The following is a 15,281-nucleotide window of genomic DNA, read 5'->3' as shown; positions in this document are numbered from 1 at the left end:
TAAAATTCAGTGGGATTTAAGCATGTTTAATCATAATTTGTATAAGGCTGTTTTCCTGAACTGAACAAAAAAGAACAATATCTGAAACAGGAGATAATGTTGGTTGCTAACTGAGAATCAGTTAAGAAAAATCACCTTCTTAAATCAATTTATGCTTATCAGGATGACTTGCATCTTGTCTAAATCACCTCCTCCTGGGTCATTGTTTCACATAAAACAAAAGGCTAAAGAAATTTTTCATTTCAATTTACAAAAAAAAAAAAAAAGTGTGAAACTTTTAAAGACTCACAATGGAAAACACTTCAAATTTACATATTTGGAGTAAAACCATGTTTCCATTTGAGCCAATATGTCTTTGCACCTAATTTCTAGTCTTTTTTTTTACATAATTAATCTCACAAAAATATTTGGCATAACCATAACAGTACGCTTATATTCGAGGGAAGAGAAGTTTATCATTTCTGTATTTTGGGTTCAGAACTGAGTTACAAAGTCAATAAGAGTAATCATGGAGCACACAATGAGTTCTTAAAAAACAAAAAGTGTTTTTTTGCACTAGAAAGCCTGAAAAAAGCACCAAAAGTTTCTTGTTTGGAAAATCTGAAGCTTGGATGCTCTTTGCTCAAACAGAGAGCTGCAGTAAATCTGCAGTAATTCCTCACCATCTCTGACAAGACAAAGAAATGTAAAAAGTGAAGGAAACCAGAAGAAAAACTTGTGTACCTCAGTGGAACCCCTTCTTTTTCCCACCATAAACTAGTAATTCTGTTGTATGATTCGTTAACTGAAATCTAAAGGTAATCTGGTATTGTTATTATAAAAAGGAATAATGCTCTGCTTTATAAGAAACAAATACTAGCTTTACTCAAGAAATCTAAGTAGCAGCTTTTTGTAACTAAGAAGTTTTTCTATTCTTCATATGGAAAAGTATTTTGACTTGAACAAAACAGGAAGGATAACAAAAACAGATGTGGTTTTTTTACCAAGCTGAAACAGCTGAACATATGGGTCACTTATTAAACATACATGAAGTGTAATAAACAGTATTCTGTATTCTAAATTTTAACTTATGATGATTTTAATAATAAAATCATCATAAGTATTTTAAATGTGGAAAATCACTTAATTTTTTTCTTTTAAATAATAAACAATAACAAATTCAAAGAAACAAAAAACCAGAATGTATTTAACTTAAAGTAAATGCTGTTCCTGAATGTATGCTGTGTGTGCCCGCCACCTCAGAGTAGTGGTGAGTCCCTAGTGCCACAGAATGAAAGAACTTTTTTAAATTAATTGCTTAAACCTGGATTCCCACAGAAAATGTCACACCCATTCATCCACACAAGAGAGCAGTTCAAGCCATGCATACTTTGTTTTTTCTTCATTAACCTCTGCAAAGACTTCAAAAGAGTTCAGAAGAAAGGGATACAGATAGGCAATTTTTTAAAGAACATTAGTTGTTTACCCTTTCTTTTGCTTGGCAGTTGCCTAACTGTACTGCATCCAGTAGTACTCTCTGGTAGTAACATTCTTGAATGAAAATACAAGCTAGGCTGTTGAACGGCTGAATACTCTAAAGATTTTCCAAAGATAACATCTGCTCTAGAAGGCTCAGTGATAACATAACATTTAGAGAATCAACACATAATTTCTCAGAACAGCTTTACAATTTTTCCAAATCGATATAATTAATGTATTTGTGAAACTGTCTGCCAAGCTTCATGAACCATGGCAAAGTGAACTTAACCTGAACTGGTAGAATATGATTTATTTGCTTATGGTAAAGCATTTAAAGAGTGATAATTGATATTCTCTCAATGCTTCTGGCATATGTCAGAGTTATTCTGAGTAGATTCTGGAAGACTTTGCATTATAATTACAATGCGTCAACCATATCTAGAGTTTTATATGCTATTATCATCTATTTGGGAATGGCAAACCTGGTAAACGTTGTTCAAAAAATCTGAATAACCTAAAAAAAAAACCCCTGATAAAAATTAGAGTAAGACCTGATTGAAATGATATCTGGGGGAAATTGTACGATTTCATTGAAAGTATTTCTTTCTCCTAGTCTCACACAGATAACTGACATTTTGAACCAAGCCTTCCAAGGAAGAATTTTCTTAGACAGTGATTTATTATTTAAAGAGTTGTTTACTGGACAAGACAATACAATAGTCAGTTTAAAAGCTAAATCTTTGAATAGTAACTCTCTATCTACTTTCAGCCAGGGCATGTAATTCGAGTTTTGTCAAAAGAAAATGCTAATAACATTGTCAAGGAGATCTCAATAAAGAGAGGTCATCGCCCTCTGAAGTATTTTGTTGTCGATGCTACTGCAAATCATTCTGCAAATCTGTGTGATCCAGAAGATTCTCTTGGGAAGGGATCTTCTAACTATGTTACAGATGCAGTGAAGTCTGATGTGATGATGGCTAAAGACAGGCCATTCAGAAAATCTGTATGTGAGATAGAAGCCAACATACATGCTACCAAACAACATGGGATTCTCAGCGTCCTCTGCTTCATGCAGCTAAGTAAACCCTGTTTCTGGAGAAAAAAAGTTTATTTCTGAAGAAAAACAAATCACCCCACTGTCCTAACTTTTGAAGGAGATGGCAATGAACAAGAATATTTATCCACAAAAGGAAGAAAACTGGAAAACAGTTACCTACACCATGCAATACTCAAATCTATGCTATCTTTAGAATGTGTCTATTTAATATAAAATATGGAATGATTGCTTACTTAACAAGGGTTGTGCTCCAGATTTGAGTTTGTAACATCTTAACAAAAACTGAACAACAATCAAATATCTTCTTAAAATAAAATGAACAGACACTAAACAAAGTGCACGTTAATACACCCAAATCCACCTGTATACAGACCTTCACAGCAATCTTGCCACATCCGGAGGTCCAGTTTAGGAATATCTTCACAGCTACTATATCCATGTGGGAATTCAGCCACCTTAAAGACATCATGTTGTACCCTGGTTATGTTGTCACCATTGTCACATAAAACTCTGGCAAGAGATGTCTGCTTGATCTGAGTGAGCTGAGCAGGCATGAACACACCCGGGTTCTCATACCATAACCTGTAATCTCACAGAAAAGACAAGTTTGCTAGTGAAAAAACAAAACACGCAGTTTGCCAGAGATATTGCAATACTGTATTCAGAATGAAATTAATTATTCCATAAATCCTGTTCTCAGCTTTACGTTGTATCTGAGGGAGTGATCCAGATGCCAAAATGTAAGCGCTTAGTGTCACTTCAGTCCTACTTGGTGTCATGCTGACACTCTGAAAGGGCCCAAGTATTCAACAAATCCTTTGACTTCTCTTCTAGTCCCATTTTGATGTCTTGGGTGTCTTTGGACATCTAAAATGGCACTAGACTACCAAGTTCAGGGTTCTTTTAAAGTAGAGGCTTAATTTACCATAGATTTCTTTCTCCACGCAACTTTCCTATGGGTATGAAAAAACTTTGATAGAATTGCTGAGATTAGAAGAATGTTAATCTATACCTAGGTTATTATCAAGATAAGTGAGATGATTGTTTAATTTACTAAGGAATTTTTTATCTGTAAAACTATTTTAATGACTACTAATTCAGGGACTTATTAATATATGCTCAGTTAATTCATTACATTGAAGGAAGAAATGTTATCAATAGAAAATATAAATAATACATTACTATGAAAAGCAAGCCAGCCCTTGTAAAAGAAAACATTTTAAGACACTGTCCAGGGTTTGAAAACATTTTACATTATTCTAACATATAAGAATTGCTCGCTGTGATATCATTTGCATCTCACAAAACTGTAAAGTTATAATTCTATATTGATACTTTTTTCCATCTATGTCAACCAAAAATAAGTAGGAGGCTCTTTAAACTTTATGAAAAATCAATAACAATTTTATACTAAACTTAGAAGAATGGTCAACAAATCGCATTTTACCTACTTATTGTATCATTTTCATAAGGCATTAGACAGTGGCCAATGAATTTCCAAGTACTGGGATCAGAAAAACAGATTCTGAAATTTCCATCTTGACATGAAGTATAGGCTCCCTTCAAACATCACTCCTTTTCCCTGCACAGGCACATTTGTTTTGCATGGTGCTGGCAGCTTTGATCCTCTGCCCATTGTAAAGGCTTTTCAAAGAAGTGAGAGTTGCTTTCATTATGTCTAATAACATTTTACTATTTGCTGGCATGCTGCTTCAAAACATTTGTATTCTTTGGACAGCAGAATCCCATTTCCTAAATATTCAATGTTTTCCTATAGTTTCTAAATGTTGTTTCAGAAAAAAAAAAAAAAAGAAAAAAAGCAAGCTTTTGCTGGAAAAATGCAAACAGACACACACAAAAAAGCAGTATCATTATCCTGTTGTGACACAAATAGGTACTTGTCACCAGCAATCTGGAGCTCATACTGCGTATATTTCTCCTTTTACTCCCTCTGCCTCCAGGCATGAGAGTTTTATGTTTCACAGCTTAATTTTTAAACAGATTTTATGTAAGAAAGTTATTTGTAAGAAAAGCATACAAAAAGGCTTGTGTTATTGACTACAGAAATGAAAAAGCCTTTATACTATCTTAAGTAGCAATTTTATAATTACATAAAGCAAATAACATTAGATAAAGTGAATCAAATCTAATTTCCTAATTCTTCCTCTGTTTCCCTTTCACTAGGATGGGACTAATCAGCGTAAGTCTTTCTACCCTCATGCCATGCAAAATACAAGATTCTAGGTCACAAATTATGTTAAAATGAGGGAAATGTTGATTTTCAGATTCCAAACGAGTGTGCTGAAAGTATGCAAAGGACATCTGGCTGCTGTAACAATAGCAATGACTATTTTCTTATTTCAGGTACTGTAGAAACTGAAAATGAGAAATTGCTCATAATGTGCATGTAAAGTAATTTAAGAACAATTATCAAATTGTGTTCTTTGGGATCACCTGTCTGCTTTTAACACTCTTAAGGTGCACAGACTGCTTGTATTGAAATATGTACGGGGGTTATATACACAGAGTAATACTTTCCAACCCATGCTTAAGAAACGGAGATGGTGAAAGTGTCTCAACCACCACAATTCCTTTGCCAATAAAATAATTAAATACCAATGAAAGAAGATGAGTAACATCCACTTTTCAGAAAGGTAAGTGACTTGAATAACTGGTAAAAGGAAACTCAGCATGTGTTGGCTGTGGTGCTTTTTGGAGGTCAGTATGACATATTCACCATAAAAAGTAACAGATTTAAAAAATAAATTAATCATAGCTTCTAACAATGTTAGAAACCTGTATTCTTCATCTTTTCAATTATATATTAAAATCATAAATTAAAATAAAATGCAGTTTGATTTAGAAACAAGACATTGCAACTGCTATTAAGCATCCTCAATTTAAATTACTTTTGGTTTCCATGGTATTTCAATTTACCTGTCTCCATCCCGAATACGCCTAAACTGTGTGCTTAACAGACACATCAAAGTTGGCCCCAGTCGGCTCCCCGGAACTAGGTCTTCTACCATTAGAGCAGGAAATAGGTCTATGTTCAATGGGGAACCATACAACCTATAAATAGAAAACCACAAATATTTAATATCAAATATTTTACATTTACAAAATAACCAGTATGTGGTAAAACTAAGGGCAAGAGATATGAACAACTCACAGTAAAAATGACAGTGATAGTGCAACATCTTTTGTGAACAACCTGTGGTGTATATGCAAGAAACCCCACAATGTAGGTTGTATATGTGAGTAACATCACAGGGGTCTGCAAGTCTATCCCACAATTTCCTTTCTCCTAGTAGCTTTCTTCTGATTTCTTAGAACCGTTTCTTTTTCAATAGCTTCTCTTTCCTGCCCCTCTGTACATTTTTTCTTTTACTGTAGCTGAGATTAATTCTCTGTCTGATTTTGTGCAGATAAGCTAGGGGTGGCAGGTAGCTGAAGACTTCCTTTCAAACACTGATGCTCTAAAGAAGAACAGATTGCTGGTTGTGAAGGATGTCCACATGAAAATACAGTGAACGATATTCCCATTTGTTTTAGTGTACGGAATGGATGGAACTGAACATGTAAATACTTGCATGAGACTGGCATTAAAGATGACCTTACGTTGAAATAACATTCATATTTGACAGCATTTATAAAACCAGACATTTCAAATTAATACTTTAATGAACACATACAGTATATATTAACTTCTTATTGTTCACAGAGATGTAGAAGTGGAGAAATTATCTGCATGTGGGAACTTTCCACATCTATTTCCTGGTACAGATGGAAGTTTCTTAAAAAATCCCCTTACCCCTTTCTTAACAAATATTTTCTTCTAGATAAGACACTTAGCTACTCATTTTGCATGCACATTTAGATAATTGATTGTTTTTCTTCACCTCAGGCTCACCTGCTAAGTTTCTCCCTGATTTCAGGATTCTTAATTTCATTTTTCAGATCTTCAAAAGTCTGAGCTGAAGAAAGATTACAGTAAACTCTAAAATCATGGTAGGGAGGAATTCCATGATCTCTGCCTCTCTGAATATTCATAGCTGCCAGATCTAAAGCCACAGTACGTGCCATGGAGAAGAGTCTTTCTGTTAATTCTGTATTGAGTAATTGTGATGGGACACGCATCTTACCAGCAACACCAAACAATCCCCTTAGAAGTGGATCAATGCCTCCTTCATTTACAATCCGAAATGGAGAGAAGAATGCCTTATGAAGAGGTAGATGGCCTTGTGGAATAGGTTCAAAATTTTCATCCAGTCGATACAGAAAAGGATTAATGAGTGTGTGACCAAACCTAAAAGCGGCAGTTGCAAACTCATTAGTTATGCCAGAATTAACACTGGGATCATAACCCTTATATTCGCCAAGCATCTTCATGCCTACCTCTCCAAAGATCTTAGGTAGCCAGTGGCTAAATGTTATGTGTTGCATTTCTGCACCAACAATTTTGCGTGTTTCGTGATATATTGTGTCACCATCCCAGTGTGGATTGAGTTTCAGTAGCTCTGTGGCAATTCTGTTGTGTTCTCTAAACCACAACGTGTGGATGCTGGTAAGACCCAGCTGTTCGTTAGAACGCTGATCACCAGCTAAAAAGCAGGGAATTGGGCTCTCATTTTCATCTTTCATACATTCTGTTGGTGGGCCAGTAGCAAATGGAAGAAGGGGCTTGCCAGATCTCTGTACGATGCCCTGTCTCAGAAGACCCCTTTGACTTGCCAAGTCTCTGATTTCTAGTGCTTCATGGTCCGAACTGCCATACACATTGGACGCATCAATGTATGACGTCAGCTGGTTGATCTGTTCTCGTGGGTACACAGAATTCATCAGGAGAGATGTCATGCCGCTTCCACAAACCGGACTGGAGCGTACGAAAAACATGCAGCGTGCACCGTTTCGAACTCTGGGATCGTTTGGTGGTATCATGATCGAAAAGCATGGAGGATCATTTGTACAAACTGAACTGCAATGCTGACCATCCGAAAACCTGGCCTCACTTAGGGCAGCCACAGTGAGGTCAAGGTCGTGGTCAAGAAACTGACCCCACTGCATGAGCATGTGAGTGTACTGGTCATCAGGAGTTATTGTTTCCGTGCCGATCAGAGTAGTTGAAACCAAGCGAGGCATTGGGAGTGCGTAGCCATTAGAGAGCCTCTTGGGTTCAATTCCCCGAGGCAAATTAAACCCATTTTCGTAGACTGACTTTAACAGACGTTCAAAGGCCGTCAGAGAAGCGCCCCACATGGGATGCTGAAGGTTGTTGCATGTTCCATCGTGTGTCCTGTACTTCTGGTGGAAGCACATATCTGAGCAGTTGTTGACTCGTCGATGGGCTGTACAGCCTGAGAGATTAGCTATCAGATTCAAGTACTGTGGGGATACAAGGTCATTATAGTGATAACCTGAAACCAGAAGAGAGACAGAGAGAAAATCAAAGACTTTCTAGACTCACGGTCCCCACACATCACGAATTTATCTGAAATGTTATTTTATTATATTGCATTTCCCACCAGATTAAATATCCCAATTGTTTAAAAGGAACAATAATAATCACATATGTATATTAGAGCACTAGGTCATTTGAGCAACAACCACTATTAGGTCAGGAGGGAACTTTGTAAAATGCCAATTCAAGTTCAACTTTTACAAAACGTTCACAAAAGGAGCTCATTACTTCTTTGGTCACTTAAGAAAGCAGAGATATTTTCAGAAATAAAAGCCTCATATTAAGACAAATGGGAAATTTTCCTCATGTTAGAGAAAGCACTTTAAAAACTGTCAGTAACATTTACATGGATTTCAAGACTTTATCTTTTGAGACTTGATAATTCACTGAACATTACTATTTTGTTTTGCTTTATTACAGCGAAAGTTGCAGAATTTTAAGAAAAAAAATTCAACAAAAACCACAAAAGAAAATAACCACAGGCAATATAGCTAAACAGAAGAGTGATCTCTAGGACAAGTGGTGTGGAGTAACTCACATTCACATTACCCAGGACTAGTTTCTAAAGAAAACCGGTGTTTGCGTAACACTTGGCACAGGTTTCCTCTGCAATCCACACCATTCACCTCTGGGACTACAACATACTTATCACTTTCCTGCTTTTTTTCTCAGTTCATAGAAAAATAATATATACAAAATATATACTGTAATTCATTAGAATTATGTTTTTATAACTTCAAACTAAGGCTATGTATTGCATGATCTCTGCTGTGGTACGACGGCATGTGGAAGGATTGAAGACCATAAGCCCTCCTAGTACAGTGCTGGGTGACTGCAAATAGCAGAACAGTCAGGCTGCGCCTTGTCCATGCTACCTATTAGGAGTCATTCTAAAAGTGATTTTTCTCTTAGAAACTTTTGGGCTTCATTTCAGGAAAAAAAGTCATTAATTTGGGCTATATATTATCAACTTGTGTAGACCAATAAAAATCTGTCTGTAGAGTGAAATTTTTGACGCTGAGAAAGACATCCCTACTGTATCCATTCTGCAATAGGAGCAGGTTTCCTTCAGAAAAGCTCTACTTGGTTCTCCTAGACTGAATGTGGCCCTGGACCACATTTTTCACTTAATTTGAAAAGCATCCACACTGTTCAAGACCATACCACAACTCACACCAAAGCACAGTAAGGGGACAATAGGGAGATTCGCTTCAAATGGGCTGTGCTGATCCAAAGCATAGGCACACCTTAAGTGATTAATGGATATACAGTGTGGATGAGTGAGGTTCCAGGATCCAGGAGAGAGCCCAAGAGGTAGAATATTTGGCAGTGCAGACGCACTTTTAGCTAACTAGGAACCATCATACACCACCATGGTTCTTAATCTGGAAAGCTGGCAGTCAGGAGTAAAACCGAACAAGCAGAATAAAGGCAGAAAGAAAAAAGGAAATGAGTGAGTGTACAGCGGTATTGTGTTCCCACAGGCTCACAGGGTTCCCACCATGATGGTAATCAGTCAAGAATATGAACTGAAAGCAGTTTTGCAAGAGGTCGGTGCAGGCTAATTGCACAGAGTCGGGAAATGTTCCTTTTAGTCCTGAGCTCAGTCCCAGAGTGCCTGCAAAGACACCGACCTTCATCCACATTCAACACGTAAGTGTGTGCTAGACACACTGCTGTTCTCTGCCAATTTCTACAATGCAGGGCAATTTCAAACAAACCACCTAAAGACCCTCTTTGTCTTTGCCTTGGAAGTGACTGGATTGCTCATAGCTGCTCAGCTGGGACAGGACCTGTGCTCAGTCAGGGGATTTATGTTTTCTCAGCCTCAGGCTACGTGTACTCCAAGTGGTTTACAAGTCAAAGCAAAGATATTAGAGACCTAGTGCTCACATTAGGCAAAACTAACCTGTTCTTGTAGACATACATAAATTATTTTATGGAATACTCCAGACTAAGAAAAAGAAAAATAAACCACAGTGCAAAATCAGTAAGTGCCACTGGGTAATGCAGCAAAACACACTCTTTGAAGATATTATTGATAACATATTATAATATGCTGGCTACTAGGGCAGTCTAATTCTAAAACTACACCCAGAAAACATATCTTCTTTATAATAACACGCCTTTTTAAATTATCTCCATTCATCATGGAGTTCTTTCCTTATGATCATTATTCATGCAGTCTTTACATAAACATCTGTCTGCTGTTGTTATGCTGGTTGCCACCCAGATTTCTGAAATCAAGTTGTGAGCAAAACTTGACTATGAATGTTTTGGGTGGAATGACCTTCATTACCAATTTAAAATAAAAGGTTCAGCCTCTTTGTTTAGAAGTTCAAGTTGGAGGCAATGTCTCATCTATGGATTAGATTCGATAGCTTTCTGAGCAGACTGAAGGCTGCCATAAATGCCAGTCTCAGACCCTTAATTACCCCTCGCATTGCAGGCACTAACTTTGGCTCTGCTTTCTAAAAGGCTGGGCGCTGAGTGTTTCCAGTGCTTAGAAGCTGGCTAGCTCAATTCACATAATATTAGCTATATTTTTTTCAAACTGCAAGGAAGATGTTTCATAGAGTCACAGAAATATTGATTAGAAGGAACCTCTTACCCAGACCAAGCTCCTGCTTGAAGCAAGGCTGTCTCCAGCACTGGATCAGCTCAGCTCTATCCCTGTCTAACAGGCTTGAAAACCTCCAAAGACTGAGTCTCCTCAGCCTTTCTAGATAAGTTGTTCCAGTGCTGCACTGGCCTCCTGGTGAGAAAGTGTTTCTTAACATCCAATCTGAACCTTCCAATTTGTGGCCATTACCCTTGTTATACAGTCTGGCACTGCAGAAGAGAATTTGGCTCCATAGTCTTTCCTTGGGATATTCCAAGATTTTACATAAAAAAAGTCTCTGAATGGGAAATTGTCAAGTTTCTCAACCGTTCCCAATGTAAAAGTGGTAAATAACACCTTTCATTGGGCTCTGCATTTTGAAATAAAACCAAATAAGGACAAATATGAGTATTAAAATCTGAGCATTAGGCTATTTAAATGAAAACAGATTTATTTTACTATTCAAGTTTCCCTAAAGGCCAGGTTTCCATGGATTTTGTAGGGCTGAGAAAGCAAGCTCTCGTGAACAGAACTTCCAGTATCACAGAAAGTTGCCTGATTTTGTGTTCGTTAACTTGTATGTATATGCTTTAATGCCAATTTTTGGTAAACTTTAGGTGATTGAATTTCACTATTACAAATCCTAGTGAAAAGTAGTCAAGCAATTCTCACACATCAGATTTCATATATTCTTAGTATTATATTCAGTATGTTTGAATATGCATCTAATCAGATGTGCTGGTTTTGCTTAGGATAGAGTTAATTTTCTTCGTTGTAGCTAGTATGGGGTGATGTTTTGGATTTGTGACCAAAACAGTGTTGGTAATATAGAGATGTTTTCGTTACTGCTGAGCAGGGCTTACACAGAGTCAAGGCCTTTTCTGCTTCTCACACCACCCCACCAGCGAGTTATAAAGCTGGGGGAAGAAGGAAGGGGGGGACGTTCGGAGTGATGGCATTTGTCTTCCCAAGTAACCGTTACGCATGATGGAGCCCTGCTTTCCAGGAGATGGCTGAACACCTGCCTGCCGATGGCAAGGAGTGAATGAATTCCTTGTTTTGCTCTGCTTGCGTGCACGGATTTTGCTTTCCCTATTAAACTGTCTTTATCTCAACCCACGGGTTTTCTCACTTTTACCCTTCCGATTCTCTGCCCTATCCCACCGGCAGGGGAGTGAGTGAACGGCTGTGTGGGGCTTAGTTGCTGGCTGGGGTTAAACCACGGCATCAGAGAACCAAATTAAATCGGGTTGCTCTTATAAAACAAGCCTTCAAAGAATTTTGAATAAGTTTTTGTGGTAAACTATTCATCACAAATTATTTACTCAGCTCTGATAATGAGTAACAAACTTCTTTTACTAGTAAATGTTACAGTACTCCACAAAGCTTGCAGTCTTTGGTCTTATAAATACTCGCCTAGTTCACGGTCAGAGTTAAATTTTTCGGAAGTTACAATAAATACTCAATTATAAACATCAAAAAGAATATAATAAGTAAAAATATTTCCTCTAGATTTTCAGTGTAGCTTTTGGCTATGCCTCAAGTCTCAAAAGCTCTCCTAAAACTCTATCATTATTTCCAAATGCTTCAGTCCTATGTCTCAAGCCTATCCACACACATATCTACACACGTTAGTTGTATATGCTCCAGCTGGACTTCATGAATTTGAACTTGGACTTCAATAACTAAAAGGTAGAAATAGTAAACCTCGCATTTTTCTGCTATTTATAAAAAGCAGCAAAAACTGTATTTCTCATTACATCAGATCAGTGTTAAAGGAAACTATTAGCTTCGTTTGATACACACTTATAGAATGAGTGGCAAATAATTCTTTGAATACTATTGTGGTACATGCAGAAACCTTGGTTTGCAAAGTATACAAATCCTTCTTGTTATATCATCTTTCCTCCTTGCCAAGGCACGCCGACAGTAAATGGTTTTACTTAAAGAAACATGAACAAAATAAATACTGATTATTTTTAATACAAAACAGAAAAGTCTGTTCTGCTATGAGACAATGGTCCTAATGAATTAACACACAGGGAATCAACAAACAGAACACATTATGCACTTCCATTATACCAAATTTGACCAGTAGAATAATATGAACATGAATTTTTCCCTAATATGTCAACGTGAGGAAAAATAAAAACACTCTACTCAGAGAGCTCAAACAAACTGAGTTACACCATAACGCAGCAATGTGCAAACCAAGGACTGAATTGGGCAAACACATATATTTGGTAAAGTTTTGCAAAGTCAAATACTCCACTGATTTCAATGTAATGGTTCTGCAATTGGGACCCAGACTCAGAAAATAAATGTCTTTTGAAGTATAATGACTTAAGAAGGCAAATACATTTCAACACAGAAAAATAAGGGAAGAATACTGACTTGTTCCATTCAGGTCAACCATTAGACCATCTTGTACATGATCTTGAATAAGCTGTAATGTCCTTTCAAATATTTCCCCAGCTCTTGCTTGCTCAACAGTGTATGGATCCCTTGGGTATCGAAATAAGGCTAGCAAATCATTTGGAGAACGAGGACGACTGATAGATAATTTGAAAAAAATAGTAAGTGTACACAGGAGTTACAAAATAACAATACTACATAAATCACGTAAACGTTCAGCAATATGATTAGCACATACCTTGGTTACTTATCTCAAAATGGAAGGCAAACAAACAAACAAACAAATTTAATAAAATAATAAAACATTAAGTATTTAGTAACAATTAAACATTTAGTAGCTTTTTAATACACATTATCGCAGCAGAAAAGCTGCTGCAGCGAATAGAGGTCTCAACAGGAGTGTTTAAACAATAGGAATCCTTACGTGTTAAACATAGTATTCCCAGAACTAACCAGATGTTAACAACGTCATTTAAATAATAAAATGTCTTCTTGCTTAATAAATGTTCCATTATTTCTAGTATATATAAAATTAATTTTGACTTCTCAATATAAAAAAAAGAAGGGAATACCTGTCAAACAGATGTGTACGTGTTGAATTTATTGCTCTGTCAACAGTTGCAATTGCTTCCACAATTGATGTTTGTACAAAAGGATCTCCATTTCGGCTGACATTAGGGACTACAGAAAGAGGAATTCACATGTTATTGCAAAAATGGCCACACACAAAAAGATACTTCTATAAAACAGAGTCTAGACACGACATCATTTCAGTTGTACAAAGTAAACCCCTGTTCTTTAAGCATTAGTTCGTCCAAATATAAAATTCTTAACCATTTTGGAATTCTGTCAAAGCATATTACGGTAGAGCAAAATTCATTTAAAACAGAAGTTAATATAAGTTTAAAAGTCAGCTTGCTTATAATTCTAAAACAAAATAAAGTGAAGATAAATGCATACAGCACTTAACTGTCCATTAATTAGTCCTACAATTTCAAGTAAAAATGACCAAAGAAAAGATTAATGATTATTAAAGGTTTTTTTCTGGTGTGGTGTATTATCAGCTTTCAGATGTTGATATCAACTGTCCACTGAAATCAATGCAAATATTCCCTTTTATTTCAATTAGTACTGAATTAGTACTGAAATCAATGTAAGAATTTAAAGAGTTTACAGGAATGTGTTACAACAAGTGGAAAATACTGACAGACTTCGTTTGCCTTTTAGAACACATGCATCACATAAATTCAAAGAGATGTCACAAAAAACAAAATACAAAAAAATGAAATTAAAAAAATTCCCACAGAATTTTACATATTCCCAAATAGCTACAGTAAATTAACATTGCTCCTCTCCTGAGCTTAGTCTAGTAAGCAACACATATAAATTTTAAAGGGCTATAAGTATTTTATTTATTTTGATCATTACTTTGTTTTCTACTTCTAAATTATCTAGCTTTTTAATACTACGTTAAAAATCACATGCTTAAAAGCTATTTAACGACTCTGCATAATACTGGAAACTCACTAATGCATAGGCCCATTCATCTGCCTTTTTATACAGTACTCAGTTGCAGCTGGATGTTTGTATCTAGGGCTAATAACCTTCCTTTCAGTCTAAACCAAGAACTACCAGATCCAGGGGCAACAGCTAACAATTTCCAGAGTGTGTTTAGATTGGAGAAGTCACACAGGAAGAAGGGTAAAGTAAGGAAAAAAGTCCAAAGCAAATACACTGGAATAAAATCAGCAGATGTACAAAATCAGCTGACATAAAACCTGTTGTTTGCAAGCTTTTCATGACTTTTTTTTCCTTTTCTAGGCAGTATTTCATTATTCTTTCATAACTGGCAGCTTAGGCTGCGTCTATACGAGTTTCAGAGTCTAGACCTGGGTAATCAACCTATACTGTCAAATAAAATAGTCCCTGGCACTCTATAGCTGTAGCTGAAGCCCCTTTCTCTACCCTGAGTCCATCTGCCTTGGGCTGCTGACAACATACTCCCAGCATCCAAAATGAGCTGACCTTTTCCACAGTGCCTAACGGCAGTAGTCCCTGATCTGTCCTAATTACCAGCTGTCCTCCTTGCTTGACAGCTTCATTTTCATAGCAACCATACAGAAACATTATCAGATAAGCTACTTATTTTAAGGAGAAATATCATTTACAGGTTTGCTACCCTCGTTTTAGTTGTTTCAGAGAGTGCTTGTGTGCCATAGAATCATAGAATCACTGAGGTTGGAAAAGACCTCTAAGATCATCGAGTCCAACCGTCGACCCAACACCAC

The 15,281-nt window shown here is 36.6% G+C and overlaps 1 protein-coding gene across 1 annotated transcript in view; it reads right to left on the bottom strand.

Moving 5' to 3' along the window:
* PXDN (peroxidasin) overlaps positions 1–15,281 on the bottom strand; it is a 70,383-nt gene that overhangs the window by 12,567 nt on the left and 42,535 nt on the right. The window contains exons 15-19 of the mRNA XM_009275628.1: positions 13,566–13,674; positions 12,973–13,130; positions 6,429–7,932; positions 5,453–5,587; positions 2,889–3,097 (exon numbers count right to left, since the gene is read on the bottom strand). Coding sequence (XP_009273903.1) covers positions 2,889–3,097; positions 5,453–5,587; positions 6,429–7,932; positions 12,973–13,130; positions 13,566–13,674 — 2,115 coding nt within the window. The remainder of the gene's footprint in view (positions 1–2,888; positions 3,098–5,452; positions 5,588–6,428; positions 7,933–12,972; positions 13,131–13,565; positions 13,675–15,281) is intronic.

This window comes from Aptenodytes forsteri, unplaced genomic scaffold (genome assembly GCF_000699145.1).
Source record: "Aptenodytes forsteri isolate BGI_AS27 unplaced genomic scaffold, ASM69914v1 Scaffold94, whole genome shotgun sequence".
Classification (NCBI taxonomy): domain Eukaryota; kingdom Metazoa; phylum Chordata; class Aves; order Sphenisciformes; family Spheniscidae; genus Aptenodytes; species Aptenodytes forsteri.
The sequence above is the reverse complement of the archived record's forward strand: the minus strand, read 5'-3'. Positions and strand labels throughout refer to the sequence as shown.